General features: G+C 42.4%; 1 protein-coding gene across 3 annotated transcripts in view; it reads right to left on the bottom strand.

The window, feature by feature from the left end:
- Window positions 1-132: 132 nt before the first annotated feature.
- Window positions 133-18659, bottom strand: part of Pfkp (phosphofructokinase, platelet) — a 65268-nt gene continuing 46741 nt past the window's right edge. For 2 of the 3 annotated variants that reach the window (XM_004854572.4, XM_087181950.1), the window contains 7 exons: window positions 18405-18557; window positions 9905-10069; window positions 7199-7260; window positions 6668-6779; window positions 5679-5778; window positions 1159-1261; window positions 133-603 (listed from right to left, as the gene is read on the bottom strand). In XM_004854572.4, coding sequence (XP_004854629.1) covers window positions 453-603; window positions 1159-1261; window positions 5679-5778; window positions 6668-6779; window positions 7199-7260; window positions 9905-10069; window positions 18405-18557 — 846 coding nt within the window. In that variant the 3' untranslated portion in view covers window positions 133-452. The remainder of the gene's footprint in view (window positions 604-1158; window positions 1262-5678; window positions 5779-6667; window positions 6780-7198; window positions 7261-9904; window positions 10070-18404; window positions 18558-18659) is intronic. The other variant, XM_013075785.3, reaches the window with a different exon arrangement.

Here is an 18659-nt window from a genome sequence, read left to right as displayed (position 1 = left end):
CTTTACACTTGAGCCTAGTTCAGTGATTCTTATATTTTGCTAATCTCTGTTCACAAAACTGCTTAAGAAGCCCTTCACTGGCCACCTACAAATTCTGAAGTTTTAAGCTCGTATTTAAAAAATAGAGTACAATTGGAATTTTAGCTAAATCTTTAATTCCACTAGATACCTAAATTTTTAAAGCATGAGACAAAGTACAAGGTACAGAAAACAACTCACTGGAGTGAATGTGTGAGGTTTGGTGAATGTGTGAGTGAATGTGAATGGTTTCATGTCCCAGGATCTGCTTGGGGTATAGGAATGACACTGGCCATTGATGCCTTCTGATTAGGTATTTCGGTCAATAATACTTGCATAAAGTGCTGATAAATAAATGTTACAAAAAGGGATGGTCCCCAGTGAGTCCCAGGTCGCCCTAGCCACGGGTGTAGGTCAGTGGTAGCATGTGGTGTTCAGATGTCTGCAAGCTCCCCCTGAGTGCCATGTTGATGCACGGGCTCCAGCTGCCCAGCGTCAGACACATCATAACTCGCTTTGTATTTGGCCAAGATCTTCATGAGTGGCCGGAGTTTTAGCCACCACTGTTCCTTGGGGATTCTGTGCCTATGGAGGGAGAGAAGACAGCAATAAGTACCCCATGTACCACTAGAAGACAACTTTTGACTGCCTTGTGCTCTTGTGGCCAGTAGTGTATAGTGGGGCCAGCAAAGATTCGATTTGTGGGTCACCTGAATAGATACTGCATAGTAAAACAACTTTCAAAGGAAATCATTATTTTTGCACTTCTAAAAATTCTGCCTTATTTCTAAAAGTGTGCGTATGTTTTACTGGGGATCGAACCCAGGGCCTTTACACCACTGAGCTACATATATCCCAGCCCTTCTTAATTTAAAAAAAAAAAATTTGTTAGAATTGTGCCAAGTTTCCCAGGCTGGGCTTGAATTTGCAATCCTATCTCAGCCTCTTAGAATGCTGAGATTACAGGAGTGTGTCGTCATGGCTAGCTTAAAAGTCTTATTTTCAAAAAGCCAATGCATTCCTTAAAATACTTGAATGAGTTATTTATAATTAATTAGGTAGTGGTGGTTCCTCTGTCCTCATGACTCCTGTAATTCCTTCTCATGGCAATGAGATTTGGACATATAGTGTTTGACTTACTCAAAATCTGTTTCCTTCTTCAGCTCTGTTACAGGTTGAAAAAGCAAGTTTCTTTTGCGTATTCCAAGCAGACAAATGGAATCATTAGTTACAAATTTTTTTGCTGTAAAGTTAAAAAACAAAACAAAACTAAGAACTACTAATCATATTGGATAAACAGATAAAATGTTTTATGAAGAAAGGAATGGTAAGAGGAAAAGAAAAGCTTGCTAACTTCTAGGAGCAAAATCACATGGCAAGATAAGACCTCAGATTCCTTTGAACTGCCTTGAGGTGGAAGCCAGGGGCTTCCCAGTTTTCACAAGCAGGCTTGGGAATCCTGATGGGTGGTGTGGATTCCATTTGAGAATCAGAGCTGTCTTACCACTGGGGACAACTAGTGCAGAGCTTCCCCAGGGCAGCTGTGTTGGAGCTGTCTCTTCTGGGGCACTCTTGCAGGCCCTTCAGGACAGGAGAAAAGAGAGGTCCAGGTTGTGATGGAGCCTCCCTTATTTCACACACAATGAGAGGAGGGGCTATTTATGCCACTTACCAGGTACAACAGTCACCACAGACAGGAAGGCTGGAAAGGAGGTTTTTTTGTTTTGTTTTTAGCAGTGCTGGTGAGTGAATATTTCACTACTAGAATAGGAAAATAGGCTTAAATTGCAGAAGGAGAGATTTCAGTTAAGTAGTGAATGCTCATGAATGCACATAAAGAAGGTTAATAGAGATACATTCAGTTGTTACATTGAGAAAATAAATCTAAAATGTAGAAATATGAAAGAGACTGATGTAGAAAAACTATCTGAAGGAAAGCTTAGGTTAGCTCTTTGAGAAATACCAAAAGTTGGCTGGAACTATTTATATCACCACTTTTTAGACTGTACTGTTTTTGTAAGCCAGACATTAGAAATTATGTAGGTTTGGCCCAGGAAAAACACACACCTGGCATGACTGATCAAGAAACCTCAAGGAGATTGAAAATAATACTGGCATAAATAGCTAAAATGAGAAGTGAATGGGGACTAGGAATGCTGCAGGCATTAAAAAGAAGAGAGATTATAAAAAGTGTCATGCCACATTTCTTGAAATTTAAATGAACTGCAAATTTCGTAGAAAATGTAACTTATAAAAGTGATTTAAGAAAAAACATGAGTTGTTCTATAAATATAGTCATTTATTTAGCAGATCTCCCTACAAAGAATACGAGAGGTGTTTAATATAGGGAGTTCCTACCAAACATTGAAAATGCAAAACTCCCATCTTGTATAAACTTTTGGAGGGAACCCCCCTCCCCAAAAGTTGACTGCAATGCCTGCCAAGGAGCACTTTGGGGGAAATTGCTGGTACACGTTCACAGTCACTGAAGCAAAAAGCGTGCACTAAAAGAACTACAAATTGAATCTAGAAGTGAATGAAAAAGTTTATAAAATGCCCTGTCTTTTAAAAATTGAAAAACAAAAACCAAAGCAAAACAAAACCTTAGCAAATGACCTATATCAGAGACCACTGAGAAACAGACTGACTTCAGTTAGGAAGAACTGTTCATCATGAAATACTGAAAGCATTCTTTTTCCCATCATGATTAAGAACTGCACAGGAACTTGCTGTCACTATTCAAGGTTTAATGGGGAGATTAATTGGTGGAGTAAGATACAAACATCACAAAGTATTGAGGAAAGAATGAAAAGGCAGATGATATGAGTGTATATATAAAAATGAATCTATAATAACTAGAGGTCAGAGTCTACAAAAGTAGTTGATTGCAAAAAAGTTTTGTATTTCTATAAACCAATAAAAATATTAAGCACCATTTACAATAATATACTTAAAAACAAGAACGTAGGAATAGACCCACCAAAACATATGCAAAATTTTGTAAGACAATGCTTTGATAAAAGAGAACAAAAGGTTCTATAAGAGTAAGATACAATGATCCTGAAGGAGAAAGTTCAATATTAGCTAGGTGTGGTGATGCATGCTTATAGCTGAGGCAACAGGATTTCAAGCTGGAGGCCAGCCTGAGCAATTTAGAGACCCTATCTCAATTAAAAAAACAAAAAACAAAGAACTTTGAAAGGGCCAATGGCGTAGCTCAGTGGTAGAGGGTCTGGCATGCATGGGGTCTTGGGTTCAATCTCCAATACTGCCACATCCCCCACCTCTCCAAAAAAGAATAAAGAAGAAGTTCAATATTATGAGAATGTCAGTTCTTTTCTTAAATGGATTATTGATGAAATGCAGCAAACACTCCCCTCCCTGGAAGAAACAAAAACCAAAACAGAACTTTATTGGCCCTTGACGATCTGGTCTGTTTCTGTGATGGCACAAGTGGCCAAGGACAGCCAGAACACTGGAAGAAGGACCAGATGAGAGGGCTCATTCTATCAGGTGGCAGTAATTGCTCATTAAACTAGAATACTGGCAAGGAGCCATGTGACCTATAAATAGTTTTTAAGTTAATGGATACCTTGTCCATGATGGACATTATACTACGGAGTGGGAAGAAAGATTTTTTTCAACAAACAGTACCAAAATAATTTATTATTCACATAGTATAAAATTAAATTAGACTTTAAACTTCATATCAAGTTGATTAAAACTGTAAGAGTATTTTTGAGACAGAAAACTAAAGCCATGAAGCAAACTGTGAGTGGACTACACTGAGATTTGGAGGACTTCATTAAGATGACAAGGTGTACCACAAGATGGGTGAAGATAGCGGCAATGTATGACTGGCAATATACTCAGAATATGAAATGCAAATAGAAAATATAAGCTATTTTAAAATTCCATAAAATATAAACCTAACCAAACAATAGAAAAACAGGAAAAATATTTGGGTAATTCACAGAGATCAAGAATTAGGTAAATTTGTTTAAGAGTCTTATCATTTCCCTCTTTACCTATGAAGTTCAGTCTCTTAAAGCCACAGTAAAGCTAATTCACACACACCAAATGGCCAACATTTGGAAGGTTTGGATATCGAGTGTGGGCCAGATGGGAGTAACAGGAACCTGCCTACTGGCAGGTAACATGAGATTGGTAAAGCCAGTTTGGAGAAGCAAAGCCTAGGCATACACCTGGGGCAGTTCGCAGGGACCTGGGCACTGTAGCAGTGTGTGTCAGTAAACAGGAGTCAATCAAGTGCCAGGGTCAGCAGAGTGGTCAGGTTGGCCTTCTGGAGTGAAGAGGCATGAGATAATGGACATGCACCAACAGGGCCTCACAATGCAAAGGCACTGGAAAGACAGTAACAAGAAGCACCTGCAGTCTGCCCTTCCGACACACTAGAATCAAGCTAAACCATCTCATTGTCTTTAAAGGCTTACTCATAGATAATAAAATGTTAAAGAAATGAAGGGAATGGTTATTACAAATTCTGAGGTTCCTTCTGCCAGGGAGGGAGTAAAATTTTTTTTTTTTTTTTTTTTGGTACCAGGGATCGAACTCGGGACCTTGCGCTTGCACGGCAGGCGCCGGAACCACTGAACTAAATCCCCGGCCTGGGAGTAAAATATTGAAGGACACTCTTGGGTTTTGAAGAAGGAAAAGTAGATATTTCCCCATCATTTGTTGTGGAATTTTTCTCTCTTAAAAAAAAAAAAGCTGAAAAGGTATCGTTGAATAAGCCTTAAGTATCTTAAGTAAAAGCCAGTTCAGGGCAATTCGAGTCACCAAGGAAATAAATAAAAGTCACATTTTACAGTCCTGCTGATAGAATCCAGTGTGTACAGTTTTCTGGCTAATAATGCTACTAAATTATCTGAATGCTTTCCATCACTAACAGCAGGATTAGAGCATTATACTTTGTTAATTATAAGGTGTGATCAAAATACATCATGAATGTTTAAATTAAAAAATTTTATTATAGTAAAAGACACATAGCCACTACCCGCCCACCCCATACAGCCTCCCTCAATTCAAACACATTCCATTGCTCCTACTTTCTGAAGCAGTTCTAGAAGTCCTCTTTTGTGAGTGTCTTTATAAGGTATAAAAAATATGGACCTGGCACCATGCGACTTCTGGCTCTTCTCCCAAGAGAAGACCATGAAAGGTTAACACTTTGAATTGGTTAGGTTGTAGAGGCAGCCAAGACAGCACAACTAAAGATATTTGAAAGAGGACTTCTAGATCTACTTTAGAAAGTGGCAAGAATGGTGGGATATGTGTGGTTGAAGCTAGGAAGGAGAATTTTGAAGGAGATTAATAACAATGTCTATTTTACTGTAATTAAAAAATCCAAATCGTTCACTGTATATTTCAATCATATCTCATATTTGTGTTCATAACTTTGTACCTTTTTTTTTTTCTGGTACCGGGGAATCAAACTCAGGACCTTGCACTTGCCAGGCAAGTGTGGCGTCACTGAGCTACATCCCCGGCCCTTGTGATTATAACTTTAAAAGTCATAAATAGCAACTCTCAGAGACAAGCACTGTTCTTACTCAAAGCTAGATTTAAGAAGGAAAAGCACCCTAATTCGTATAACAATGTTCACCTCTCAATGCTGTATTACCCTCCCTGTGGCGTACCTTTGCCCTGGGATCCCTTCAGTTTGGTGGTGATCCATTCCATGGCTCGGGCAGAGATTTTGGTTCCAAAGTTTCTATCAAATGGAGAAGGTGCTCCACCCTGTTGGTGGGTCAGTTGTGTGAAATATTAGTTATAACAATACTTTCCTGCTTATTTTTAAAAACAAATGAAAGTTTTTATAATTTAATAAAATTCACATATTTTTAATGGAAGCAAACTTGCAAATATAGTTTGCTCTTTTTTTATATACACAGTTGGGTCAAAAAAGAAAAAAGCAAAAAGTCTGATTCCTGCAGCCTATATTCAGCATCATAATGGGCTTTGAAAACTTATTTTGGGGTTGGGAGGGATCATAATTTCCTTTAAGAATCTGATAAACTGTGGTCTCATTTTCACAAAAGTATGCATTGCCTACTATTTCATTATATAGTACTATGAACTCCTGAATGCTTCAAAGTTTTATGGGGACCTATTTAAAGATTTTTCTAAAATACAAAGAAGAGACAACAATGGGAAGAAACCTCTAAGTTCAGGGACCTAGGACCACATACCCCAAGCGCACGTGGGGCACACTTACAAATTCAAATGAGCATACATCCAATTCTTTCCAAATCATTTTGATTTTGTGTAAACCTCAAGCATCACTGAGCTGATGTTCCATTTTAGACCATAAATCCCAATATATAATTTAACAAAGTAATTTGGATAATTTCCAATAAGCTGGTATCACTATTTATATGAAAGTTTGTATGTTTCCTTAAAATCCCCATATACCCCAAATATCACAAGAGAAAGAATCCTAAACCAGATGGTATTTTGTATGACTCCAACACTAGATGTTTTTAAATCATGATGGAATTTACTTATATATCTTCCTCCAAAATGGTTAAAATAAGGCATCAGTCTAAAAAAGGGTCACATGAGTGGTACACTGTGTTCTGCTTTGTGGGCTCATGAGGGCTACAAGGACCCTGGGATGTCACCCTACCTGCTGCATGTGTCCCAGCACGTTCTTTCTGCAGTCAAATACCCCTTTTCCTTCTTCGGAGTAGAGCTGGTAAATGAAGTCGGTGGTGTAATTCTCACTACAGCTCTCATTTCTGAAATGAGTGGAAAGCAGCTGAGTTCACTCACCAAACACTGGGGAGCGGGGTTTTCTGGGGAGGTGTTTTACCCCTGTCAGTCTGCAGATGGCCTGGGGTGCTTGGCCACCTGTCAGCTCAGTCATCTTAATCTTCTGCCCCTACCTTGACCCTAGGTATTTGCTCCTTCATAAAGCTCAGGGGCTTAAAGAAACAACTGGGAGATACCTTGAGAAAAAAAAATAAACTAACTACAAAGCAAATAAATCTTAAAAATTACCTTTTATTTAATGCAAACATGTACTTCTGTGTTTCTTAAGTATTTATAGTGAGAATCAGTGGCAAAAGGACCAAGGTGCTTAATATTTGAGAGCATAGGACAGATTCTAAGAACCTAGGTCTAAAATGAAATAAGATTACAAGTATATTTTCATTACCTGAGCACAAGACCTCTTTGGATGGTGGTCTTCATTTTCTCTGTGAGGTGCTCCACATTGGACTAGAAAAAATTATTTTGTTTATCAGACAATACTTATTAGGCATCTACTGTGAGCCACTACTGTAAGGTAAATGATAGAATGTAGCAGCAAGTAAGAGAGAAGGTAGAAGCTTTCATTACTTCTTTGTGGGAGACTACAAAAGCCAAAACTGTATCAAGGTAATGGTAAATGCAAAGGTAACAATACTAAATCAAGATAATATGATGTGTGATACAAGTAGGCATGGGTTAAGCTTGCTTACGTCAACTTGATGGTCTTGGGAGCCGTCCAGGGGAATGGTAGAGCACACTTCTGGATGATTCTGGGTAGGGTCTATGTCTGGTTCATGGATCCTTCCTCTCTGATGCTGCTGTTCTCCTGCTCTGCTTATCAGCTGCCATGCACTAAGCAGCTTTGCTCCACCACACCCTTCTCCCATGCTGTTCCTGCCTTGCACTGACCATGCACTGAACTGACCATGCACTGAACCCCCTGAAACTGAACTAAATTAAACCTCTTCTAAGTTGTGTTGGGTATTTCGTCCCAGAAACGGGAAAGCTGACTCATACATGGGCCTACATTATTGGGCATATTTATTTAGCAGGTAGAATTTATAACTTCCACAGGGAAATGTTTTAAAAAACAAATAGGTTTCCCCCTTCAAATGTTTATTTTAGTCTGTGTATTTGCCTAATGCTTTTACACTTAACTATTGCTCCTTATCATTTTCATGACACTGTGTTCTTAGAGCTCTCAGAAGAAAATAACTATCTATTGCCCAAATAATAGATAGAATAACTATTAATAATAGTTAATAATAGATAATAATAATAGTTAATAGATAATAATAATTAATAATAGATAGAATAACTATTCTATCTATTCTATATAGAATCCTTATGAACATTTTCTGACCAAGAAAAGAACATAAGGACTCATATCCATACACAAATTCTGTTAAGGGAAAGAAAGTGTCTTGAAAGAAGAATGTGCAATTACATCTTAATATGCAAAGATCACAAAAAGTTAATTTACTAGTGACTCATCCTAAAAAAATGAGAGCTTTCATATATAATCATATCTTAGTCATAATTAACTTTCTTAAGCATCTACCATATGCCAAAAGCCATGATAAATACTAGTTTGGCACTGTCCTCAAACTTTTGAAGTATAAAAAATTCAGCATTGCTAATAAATTCATGCTACGTCACAGGCACACAGACGTGTCATTAACAATAATACTAAGCCAAGCATGGTGGTACATTCTGTAATCTCAGTATTCTGGGAGCTGAAGCAGGAGGATTACAAATTCAAGCCCAACCTGGGCAATTTAGTGGTTTAGTGAGGCCCTGTCTCATAAAAGGTGGGGAGTGGCTGGGTATATAGCTCAGTATAAAGTCCCTGGGTGCAATCTTTAGTACCACAAAAACAAAGCAAACAAAAGCAAAAACAAAACTAAACAAACAAAAACACCAAACCATCTCTTTACTTGATTTGGTTCAAAATCAGGTATCATCATAACTTTCATAAAGGGTTGCTCAATTTGTGTCTTATCTGCCCAGGCTGACCCTCCCACAGGGAGTTTAGCACCTTGTGAAGGCTACAGGGTCTGAGGAGACACTGGCCCTCTGAGCCTCCTGCTCTCTCCTCCCCACCTGACCACCCGCAGCTGGTGCTGAGGCTCCCACCAGTCCCTGGACACCAGACCAGGTCTGGACCTTGAAGGAGACTTGACATGGCCATGACAGCTGAGCCAGACTTTCATCTGAAACAGTTAGAGGCTATGGGAAGCCAGAGAGTCCTCATGGAAAGCAGACTCACTCGGGCAATGACTTATGAACAAAGGGTCATCCAGTTACATGTCCCACTGTGGTGGGGAAGGGTGGTGGGTAGAATACGGGGTATAGTACATGGGAAATCTCTATATGTACCTTCTGTGCTATTTTACCATAAACCTAAAACTACTCTAAAAAACAAATTTGTTAATTTAAAAATATTAAAAAAGAAAACAGCATAAAGCAGGAAAAGAGCATTAAGTTTGGTTCCTGTCTTGTTTCTTATTTGTGGCATGTGTGCCATCCCCTGGTGAGAGTGAAGCCATTGTACTGTCCCAGGTAGCTCTATCCACCCTAGTGGTGGGTGCCTCATCTTCCCAGCTGAACTCAGCACTGCACAAGGCACTAGGCTGCTTCCTGTGGGCAGGTGCCAGAGCTTCAGCCAGGACATTTCCCTCCAACCCCACCCTCAGGTATATGGGGACACTGAGAGTCTGACCGTATCTTGAGGCCTAAGAGAAGCTGCTTAAAGTATCAGGTCATATTAAACAATATCATCTTTGAATGCCTTTTGACATATATAAGAAAATGTATTAGATGAAATCATCTAGTTATAGACTAAAAGAGCATAAGCCTGAGTTTTTCATGCACAAGAATAAAAGGGCCCTCATCCACTCTTCACTGTCATGCACTGAAAATGCTCCTAGTACCAAAGTGAAAGCATTTGAACTCAATGAGATAATAACTGAAGGGCAGGCAATGTGGGATATTCTATAATACCATCTCTAGCCCTCAAAAGCAAACAACTATAAATATGAGCATTCATTTAGCAGCACCGAATGGATCCTAAAGTGAGCAGTGCCCACAGCAGCCTGCCCCAATGACATACCTGCAGGTCTCTGATGTCAAATGGCTCTTCAAAAATGTAGGCGGCATCGGCTCCGGCCGCAAGTCCCCCCATGTTGGCTAGGTATCCGCAGTAGCCCCCCATGGTCTCGATGATGAACACACGACGCTTAGTCCCACTGGCGGACTGTTTGATTCGGTCACATGTCTGGTCACAGATAGAAGAGATCAATTATTCCATGCCAGGACCTTGGCCAGTGCCAGATGCACACTGCTCCTCCGTCCAGAGCCACCAAGTCCCTCCACCAAGCCTGCGCGTGCAGTCAGGAGCACTGGACAGAAGGAGGGATAGTGCACACAGCTGCCAGGATGCTGCCTCCATGTGACAACTGCCCTGTACGCACTCCAGTACCCATGGTGGCTAGTCTGGAGGGGACCTGGTTTGGCACTACCCTTTTCCTCAAGCCAGCTCACTCTGCTTTTTGAATGTGTCCTTGGTGCTTTCACAGGAGGACAACACTGTGCTGCTGTGAAGTTAGATCATATGGGAGTGTTAATGGAAATCACTGTGCTGTTCACTTTTCTTTTCAAAAGCTCCCTGTGACATTTGGGTTTTGGTAATCTTCATGTACCCATGGAGGTTATGTCATGGTTAGGCTACTTCTAGTCACAGATAGTAGTTTCTTGGACAAAGACACCCAGAGAAACCCTCCAAACGAACAGCCACCAGGTCTCAGAATGAAACGTCCTGCTGTCCACCCTCCATGAGGGCCCAGAAAAACAAGAAAAATCCCTTTACCACCTCCCACCAATCATCCCAGTCTAGGTGCCACTCATTTCCCTGGGACTCTGTAAAAGCCTCTCACCCAGCACTTGGCATCCAATCTGTCTACACACAACCGAGGTCCATCTATAAAAACCTGACTGAGTTCTAGCCCTACTCAAAACATTTCCCTAACTACTACTTCCTCAAGTCTGCGTCAAAGCCTTTTGATGGAACCCCTCCCTGGCCATTCTCGCCTCCAGCTGCTGTCCTGGCTCAGATATGTGCTGGGCTGTGGTCCTTGGGGCCTTCATGTGTGCTGGTCTCCAGACATGGTGGGGGACTGGAACAGAAGCACCAAAGGTCTCCCGACCCTAATCCCTGGGGCCTGGAAATGTTCCCTTACACACAAGTACGTTAAGGATCTGGACACATGGAGATTATCCTGGATTATCAAGGTGGGCCCTAAGTGCCACCATGTGTGTTCTGAGAAGAGAGAGGCACAGTAAGATTGGATGTAGAGGCAGCTCACCAAGCACGGGAGCAAGACGCTGTTCGCTGGTTTGGGGAACAGAGGAGAGGCCAGGGCCTATGGCCTTCAAAGAATGGAGCTCTAGAAACTAGAAGAGACAAGAAGGAACTCTCAGGAGCCCAGCCCTTTACTTCAGCTCCCTGACTTCTGCCCTGCAGGGCTGCGGCAAAGTGAATACTGCTTTTTGTCACCAAGTTTGTGGTCATTTGTTACAACCGTCACAGGAAACTCAGGCTCCTTCCTGCCTACTTAGCTTCCACCCAGTTTAATGTCACTTCCACAGGAAAATGCTGTCCAATCTCCAGGACAAGACAGTTGCCCCTGATAGTGGCTCACATGACCTTTGTGTCCTTTTTTCATAGAAACCATCCCAGTACATATTCCTGGAATCCCAAGTGCAATTATTTGATTTGGGTTTGTATTTCTCACTAGATGCAAATTCCACGAGAGCAGGAATCCTGGGCTGGGCTTATACTACACATCGCAGTATTACCAGCCAGCTGTGCCCCCAACTGAGTAGGTACTCAATAAATGTCACTGGGGGCTGGGGGTTTAGCTCAGTGGTTCCGCCGCCTGCCTCACAAGCTCAAGGTCCCGAGTTCGATCCCCGGTACAATAAAAAAAAAAAAAGGTCACTGGATGAAATAAAGGCCTGTATCATCCGGCCCATCCATCAGCCAAACTAGGCCTAATCCTACAGAATCCCTAAACTTGTCCCTATGGTTCTGAGTGAACTCAGAAAGGGAGATGGGGCCCTAACCTTGTCACCAACCTGCACAGGCCCATGTTAAGGAGAGTTATTGTCGCTAATGCAAAGAACAATGTCTTAATCACTTAACGGTAAACAAACACTCCTGGCAAAGGGGCTGTGTTGTGAGGCCTCGTGTCTCAAACTGATCCAGCTGGGCTGGCAGTGAGACATAATGTACACTAAGTGAACCTGACAACTGAGCGAAGGCCCGATTCTCTGTATGCCACTGACTAAAAATAATGACAGCTGAACTGCAATCATCTGCCTTTGCTTGGAGTCTAAATATTCTCTTGTTACCCAGATTGTATCTGAAGGATTGAATTAGCTTCTTCTAAAAATAGTAAGCTATTCCAGTCTTGTCGCATTCAGTTACTCAAAGTGGAGACAAGGAAAAGCCATAGTGCAGATGCCATCTGACCATACTCTGGTGGCCTTGGTTGTTTTGGGGTAGAAGAATCAGGCAGTGTGATCCCCACTGTGTGGAGTGTAGACAGCAGCCATAGCTGGGCCTGCCGGGCAGCACCAGCCGTCCTTGTCAATAAGCATCAAGCACCAGTGGCCTAGGTCACATATGAATGATTCTCTAGGGGAAAGCCTATGCAAGCAGTCACACTGCTCCAAGCTACAGTTCAAACATTGCCACCATGTCGCTATACTAGTTGCTGAAGAATATTAACAAAAGGTTAAATGATAAAGTAGAGTTTACTACAGAGTTAAGAGAGGAGAAAAATACAAAACAAAACCAAACCCAGTGGACTTTAGTGTGGGAACATGCTTGCCCTTCTAATGAACTAGGTTAATTTCCCCATGACTGAGATTCCTTCAAGGGAGCAGGATGACTGCTGAACTTGGGTGACCAGATGGGGCAGAGGCTGGGCAGTGGGGAGAATGGGTCACAACCCTCTGTTGGATAAGTGAAGCTCGTTTCCCTGCCAGTGCAGCCAGGGTGGTCTATGCCATGTGCATTGAGGGGTTAAAGCTTCTGAGGTGGTAAATTTTACCCTGGGAGGTGTTAAAGAAGAAAGCCAGGACAAGGCTTGAGCCCTCACAGCGCTCAGTGATGGGGGATGGCTTACTGCTTGTCTCTAATCTTATTCAACATGCAAAGCAACAGAACTCTCAGGAGGGGAAGTTGTGCCTAAGGGAGCTTCTACCTTGGTCTTGAGTTGAGGCCAGCCTCTAGGAGGCTGTCCCTTTGCTGGGGACACCCCAAGAACAAGCATGATGGAGACACCTAAAAGGTGTCTATCAGTTTAAGAGGTAAGTGCAAAAATTCTAGTGGAGATTTAGGATGCTGGGCCTGATTGGAGACCTTTGTTCTCCTTTTTCTGCCTTATAATTCAACTTAGGAGAACCAGGAATGAAACTGCTGTTCTCTGAGGTTCTGAGCCAAGTTGAACTAAGGAATTTAGCCAAAAAAGTTGTGATTTCACCCTGCAGACTTTGGAATATCTAAAGTAAAAGGCCAGCAGTTGCCACTGTAGTGGTCAGTGAGTCAGAAGTCACCACACAATGGCCAATATCCTTCTTCCTGTTGTGTGTGGGTCACACCCTGCAGCAAAGGCCTTTGGAGCTACCTCAGAAGTCCTTACATCCCACGCAGAGGGGTCAGCATATTGGGCTCGTGAGAGCTCTCTAAGTTACGTGCACTACAGTGTGAAGGTCAGCACCATGTCTGGGACCTCCTGGGATCAGTCCCTGGTACAGCACTCTACTGGGAGAGGGTGACTTTAGTTGCTAGAGTGCCTCTTATCTCACTAGGAAGGATGTGCCAGGAAGGGTAACAAGCTGTGACTCCTTTTGCACAGAGAGATCAGCATGCTTTGTGTTGGAGCTTTCATACTCACCCAGCATCCAAATCCCCTTGTGCACATTTCTGTGACTTGCTCTATGAGCCCCCCTCTAGTGTCACACCTCTTGCTATTAGACTTTGGACAGAAGCAAAAGGCCTTACCAGAAATGATGCTCACAGCTCCCCTTGCTTAGGTGGTTTAGAACTATTATGAAAACATTATATAGAACATTTTATCTTTAGTTGCTTCCCCCAAGAGGAACTAGGGCAAATTATCCTGTTACAGAGTCAAGCTAATGGGGGCGGGTAAAAAATTTGGTCCATTCATTCTGAAAGATTATTCAAATGGATTTTGCCTTTCAGTTTCCTTTTTCTTTCTTTCTTTTAAAAAAATTTTTATTTTGGCAATGCTTAAAATGGAACCCAGGGCCTCATACATGCTAGGCAAGTGCTCTACCACTTAGCTATATCCTCAGACCTTATTTTAATTTTAATTTTGAGACAAATTCTTGGTCAGTTGTCCAAGCTGGCCCTGTACTTGCAATCCTTCTGCCTCAGCCTCCCAAGTAGCTGGGATTGTAGCCACATGACTGGCTCCCCTTTCACTTTCTGCTTAGGTTGGGATGGGGGAGAACAAAGACTCCATGATGGGATTTGGGCCCTACAGGCAGTCTTCTTAAGGCAAAAGAAACACATGGTTAAAACAAAACAAAGCAAGAGTAGAAACAGGGTTTTCTTACCTCAACAACCACATTCAGGGAAGTATCACAACCAATACTAAAGTCTGCGCCTGGGACATTGTTGCTAAGAGTAGCAGCCAGGACGCACATAGGAATGCAAAACTCCTCGTGGCTGTCTCTCGCCTGAGCCATCATGAACACACTGTGGAAAGCCTGAAGCAGCAGGGCCACGGAGGTTAGCAGGGCACAGGCACATCACTTGCTGGTCACTGGGTGTGGGCTGGGGCTCCAGGATGTCAGAGGGACCTGAGTCACCAGGGTGAAGCTGTTTCATGCAGATCAACACAGCCAAAGGGATGCCCAGATTAGCATCCATGCAGGGAGGAGGATGTGTCTCAATCATGCATGGGCCACATGGCATGGCCTTGTCCTTGTACCCCTCACCCCAAAGGAGGAGGTCATAAGCAGCTGAGTTAGGGTGGTGCAAAGCAAGCAGCAAAGCAGGCATCAGGCAGGGGACAGAAGTGGCATCATGGTGTTAGTCATTAGACAGAACAGTGGCTCGCTTCTTGGCATCTCAGAGTAGGTGGAGAAAGCCAATTAGGTTGGGAAGTTTAAGTACAATCAATGCCAATCCTGTAACTTCTGCAGGCAAAGGGTGGGGAGAACACATGGCTGTCAGGAGCACTTCAAAGGACTGGTATCACCAATGCAGAGAGGGGTCCCCTGCAGGCAGAAACGTGCTGCCACGGAAGGGGGACACAAAGAAGGCATGCAATTACGTTACCCACAGGCCTGTCACTGGGGACCCCAAGCTTCTGCAACCTCTCTGCTCTGTGAGGAGAATTCACTTCCCTTCTGGAGAAAGCTTTCCTTTCAGGGCCCTGGGCAGTGCTTACATTAAAAGCAGGACAGATCAGCAAGAACCCAGTCAGTTGGGAATTCCAGTGTGAAACCATTCGGCTCTAATGTCAAGAAATTGAGCTATTCTTTAGCTAGCCCATAGGCAGAGGTTTTTAACTATCTGCCTTGGGTGAAAACCGAGTTAGTGATAGAATGCAGGTCCACTTACCCATAGTTCCTAAATCCAAGCAGCTCCCAACAGAACAAGGAATTTCTATAAACCATTTATTTGGTGGCAGGCCCAACCGGCCCTTTTATAGTCTTATCTGTTTCTCAATGTAATAGTCTAATCTGCAGCAGAGATATTAGTTTTTTTGTTTTGTTTTGTTTTGGGTACTGGTGATCGAACTTGGGTCTTCCCCTTGCAAGGGAGGCAGAGGAACCACTGAACTAAATCCCCAGCCATGGACAATGAATAGGAGCCATCAGAGATATTAGTGTTGGAATCAGATGGGACTGAGGCCTCCCTACAAGTGTTTTGTAATAAATGGTATGTGCTTGTAGTACCTTTCTGCAATCCAAACATTCTGTGTTCAAGTGCCGGTGTGGCCCAAGGATTCTGGACAATGTTCTGTGGACCTGCAGTGGGTTAGTCCTTGGAGCGGTCAGTAGGCAAGTGACACAAGACAGTCAGTACAAGTGACACAAGACAGTATGATGGCACAGTGTGGGCAGGGTCTCCCCAGAACACACCACAGCCAGCCCTCACCTCCAGCAGAGTTCAGTACGTGGCCCCTTGGGGGTTGGGGGTCTCTGTACGGGCTCTGCCTTGGACTCTGGTTGTGGCAGTTACTGTAGGGCATCCTACATCAGAACTGTCTAGAGAGGCCACTGGCCAGTGCCCACACTATTTGCTGGACTCCTCAGCACTTTTATAAAAGCAGTTTCACTTACTTTACTGAGGACTAGCCTAGCTCAGGGTTAATCCAGGACAGGCTCTTTCTCAGGGTAATTCAGGACACTGGCTGTGTCTCTCAGAAGGCCTCCACCTGAAGTCAAAGGGTGTAGGTGATCAGCTTGGAGACCAGAGTATCCCGAGTAGGCCAAGTGGGGCCTGGGGTGTATGAGAAGCAGTGATTGTGGTCAGGGTGTGATGATACCAGCCCCCGTCATTGTTATGGTCAGCCTAGCCTAGTTCAGAACCAAATCTGAACTACTAAAAAGGAATCAACCTCACTGTTTATAAACAGAACACTTGAAGAAACTGGTACCATGCTTGTACTTTGGACCCTTTTACCTTCAGGAAACACAAAAGGACACTTAGCTGTCTTCTCATTCTTACCAGGCTCCGGTGCAATTGCAGCACTCGCTGGGGGTATCTTGACTGGCCCAGCATTGGGCACCCACCTTGAGACAGCAGAACCAAGACGATCCAGCTCTTTGGAGCCTCAGCAACAGAACACACACACAGAGACATTCACACACTTACCATGTACGATTGTGCCTGAATTCATCACGAATGTAAACTACCCACTCATTCTTTTTCTTTCTCAAACATTATCACTGGTCAGTCTAGCCTTGAAAAACTCAAATGAATAAAGTACTAAATTGAAGAACATTTACCAAATCCCTCAAAAGGAAGTAAAAGGGAAAGGGGATAGATAATTTGGAGATTATCCCTTACATATTTTGGTTTTCAGATTTTCCACTATATATGTACTATATATTTAAAATCTCGGGGAAAACAATTCTTATAGCACAGGAATTTGGAATTATAAAATGAGAGAATCTTTCCTTCATTCCTGAAAGTGAATATCAAATATCAACAAGTAGACAAACACCAACTTCAGATAAACACCAATCTTGGCAGCACCTACAGAAGCTTCACTCCCACTAACTGCAAACGACAGCTGTCCAGATCCCCACCTAGGCCACTAAGGTGAATTTAATTAGGTGACAATGAGAAAAAAAGCTCTAATTTCTTTCTCTGCAAACGCAGCTTATGCAGACTTAAAATCTAACTAAAGCAGAAAAAAAGAGAGGGAAAAAAGATAAAATTCATTTTGTGGGAGATCTTCATCTTTATATTCACAAATGAAAATTAATCAAGAGCCTGAATCAGTCAATAGCAGCAAAAGCTGTAACAACAGTCACCAGAAAGCACATGCAGTATCTAAGTAAGAGGTTAGTGGGGGCGAATAAATAAACATCGGTTCCAGGAGACACTGGACACGATGCATTAGTAAAGAAACTGAGGAAGTCTTAGGAAGTTCAGAAAAGCAAGAAATAAGTGCTAAGCAATACTCACCATCTGAATTTTAAAGCTTTTTGGGTGGCTTTTATTTACCAGTACTAGGAATAAAGTTTGATACCAAGAATTTAAGAAAACAAAATCTTAGAAAAACATCATTTACAAGATCTAGATCCTAAGGAAAATAAAAACTTGAGAATCACAGAAAAAATTTTAAGACATTGAATTAAAAAAAATCTAAAACAGCATCAATATTTTTTGGATGCAATGTAAGATCACCAATTTACCAGTGGAAAAATAATGTGAAGGGCCATAACCAAAACAATGAATTCAGGTCAATGAATAAAATTGAAAGATATTTAGTTCAATGTCTACCCTTAAGCAATAAGCAGAGAACCTTGAACTCAAAATTTATCATAATAAGATGTTATAGGCTGGAAATACATTAAGTTCAGTCAAAATATGCTTCCTTTTTTTTTTTTGGTACCGGGGATCAAACTCGGGTCCTTGCGCTTGCACAGCAGGCGTCGAAACCACTAAGCTAAATCCCTGGCCCTAGGTTCAGTCAAAATAAAACACAAAAAACCAAAAACCCCAAGTAATTTTAATGATTATCGAATTGCAAAACACTGTGATCTGATCCACTTGGGCTACGGAAGCTTACTGGAACTTCATGGGTCTCGAAAGTGATGAGATGTCAGCCCAGCAGTTGCACAGGACAATGGTAAAAATTTGGAGAGCTACATCAATAATTTTCAGAGCCTAAAGGACTTTTTAATGTATTTTTGTGCAAAAATAAATAAATAAAAGAGTTCATTTAGGTTTTTGTGTGGTGGATGGCAGGAGCTATTTCTAGTGCACTGGTAGATAAAAGGGCCAGAGCCTGGGTTAGCATCAGCTGCACCTGCTTTGCTGGCACGCACGCACTTACGTCTGTGATAGTGTTCAGAGCTGTGTCTGCCCCGATGCTGAAATCGGAACCGGGCACATTGTTGGAGACAGTAGCAGGAACCATAACCATAGGGACACAGAATTCCTCGTGTTTCTCCCGGGCAGCTGACAGCTCTAGGAGTCCCAGGTAGGCCTGTCAGATAAGTGTGTGTGACTGAGGGGGCCGGGAAGGGGGAGAGGGGCACATGGAGGCGGGGCACCAGAAGCAAGGGCGTGGGAGCCTCGGGGAGCCACT

Source organism: Heterocephalus glaber, unplaced genomic scaffold, assembly GCF_053883595.1.
Source record: "Heterocephalus glaber isolate CG9 unplaced genomic scaffold, H.glaber_assembly_v1.0 deba00001472, whole genome shotgun sequence".
In the NCBI taxonomy this organism is placed as follows: Eukaryota; Metazoa; Chordata; class Mammalia; order Rodentia; family Bathyergidae; genus Heterocephalus; species Heterocephalus glaber.
Note: the sequence above shows the minus strand (reverse complement) of the source record. Positions and strands in the feature narration are given on the sequence as shown.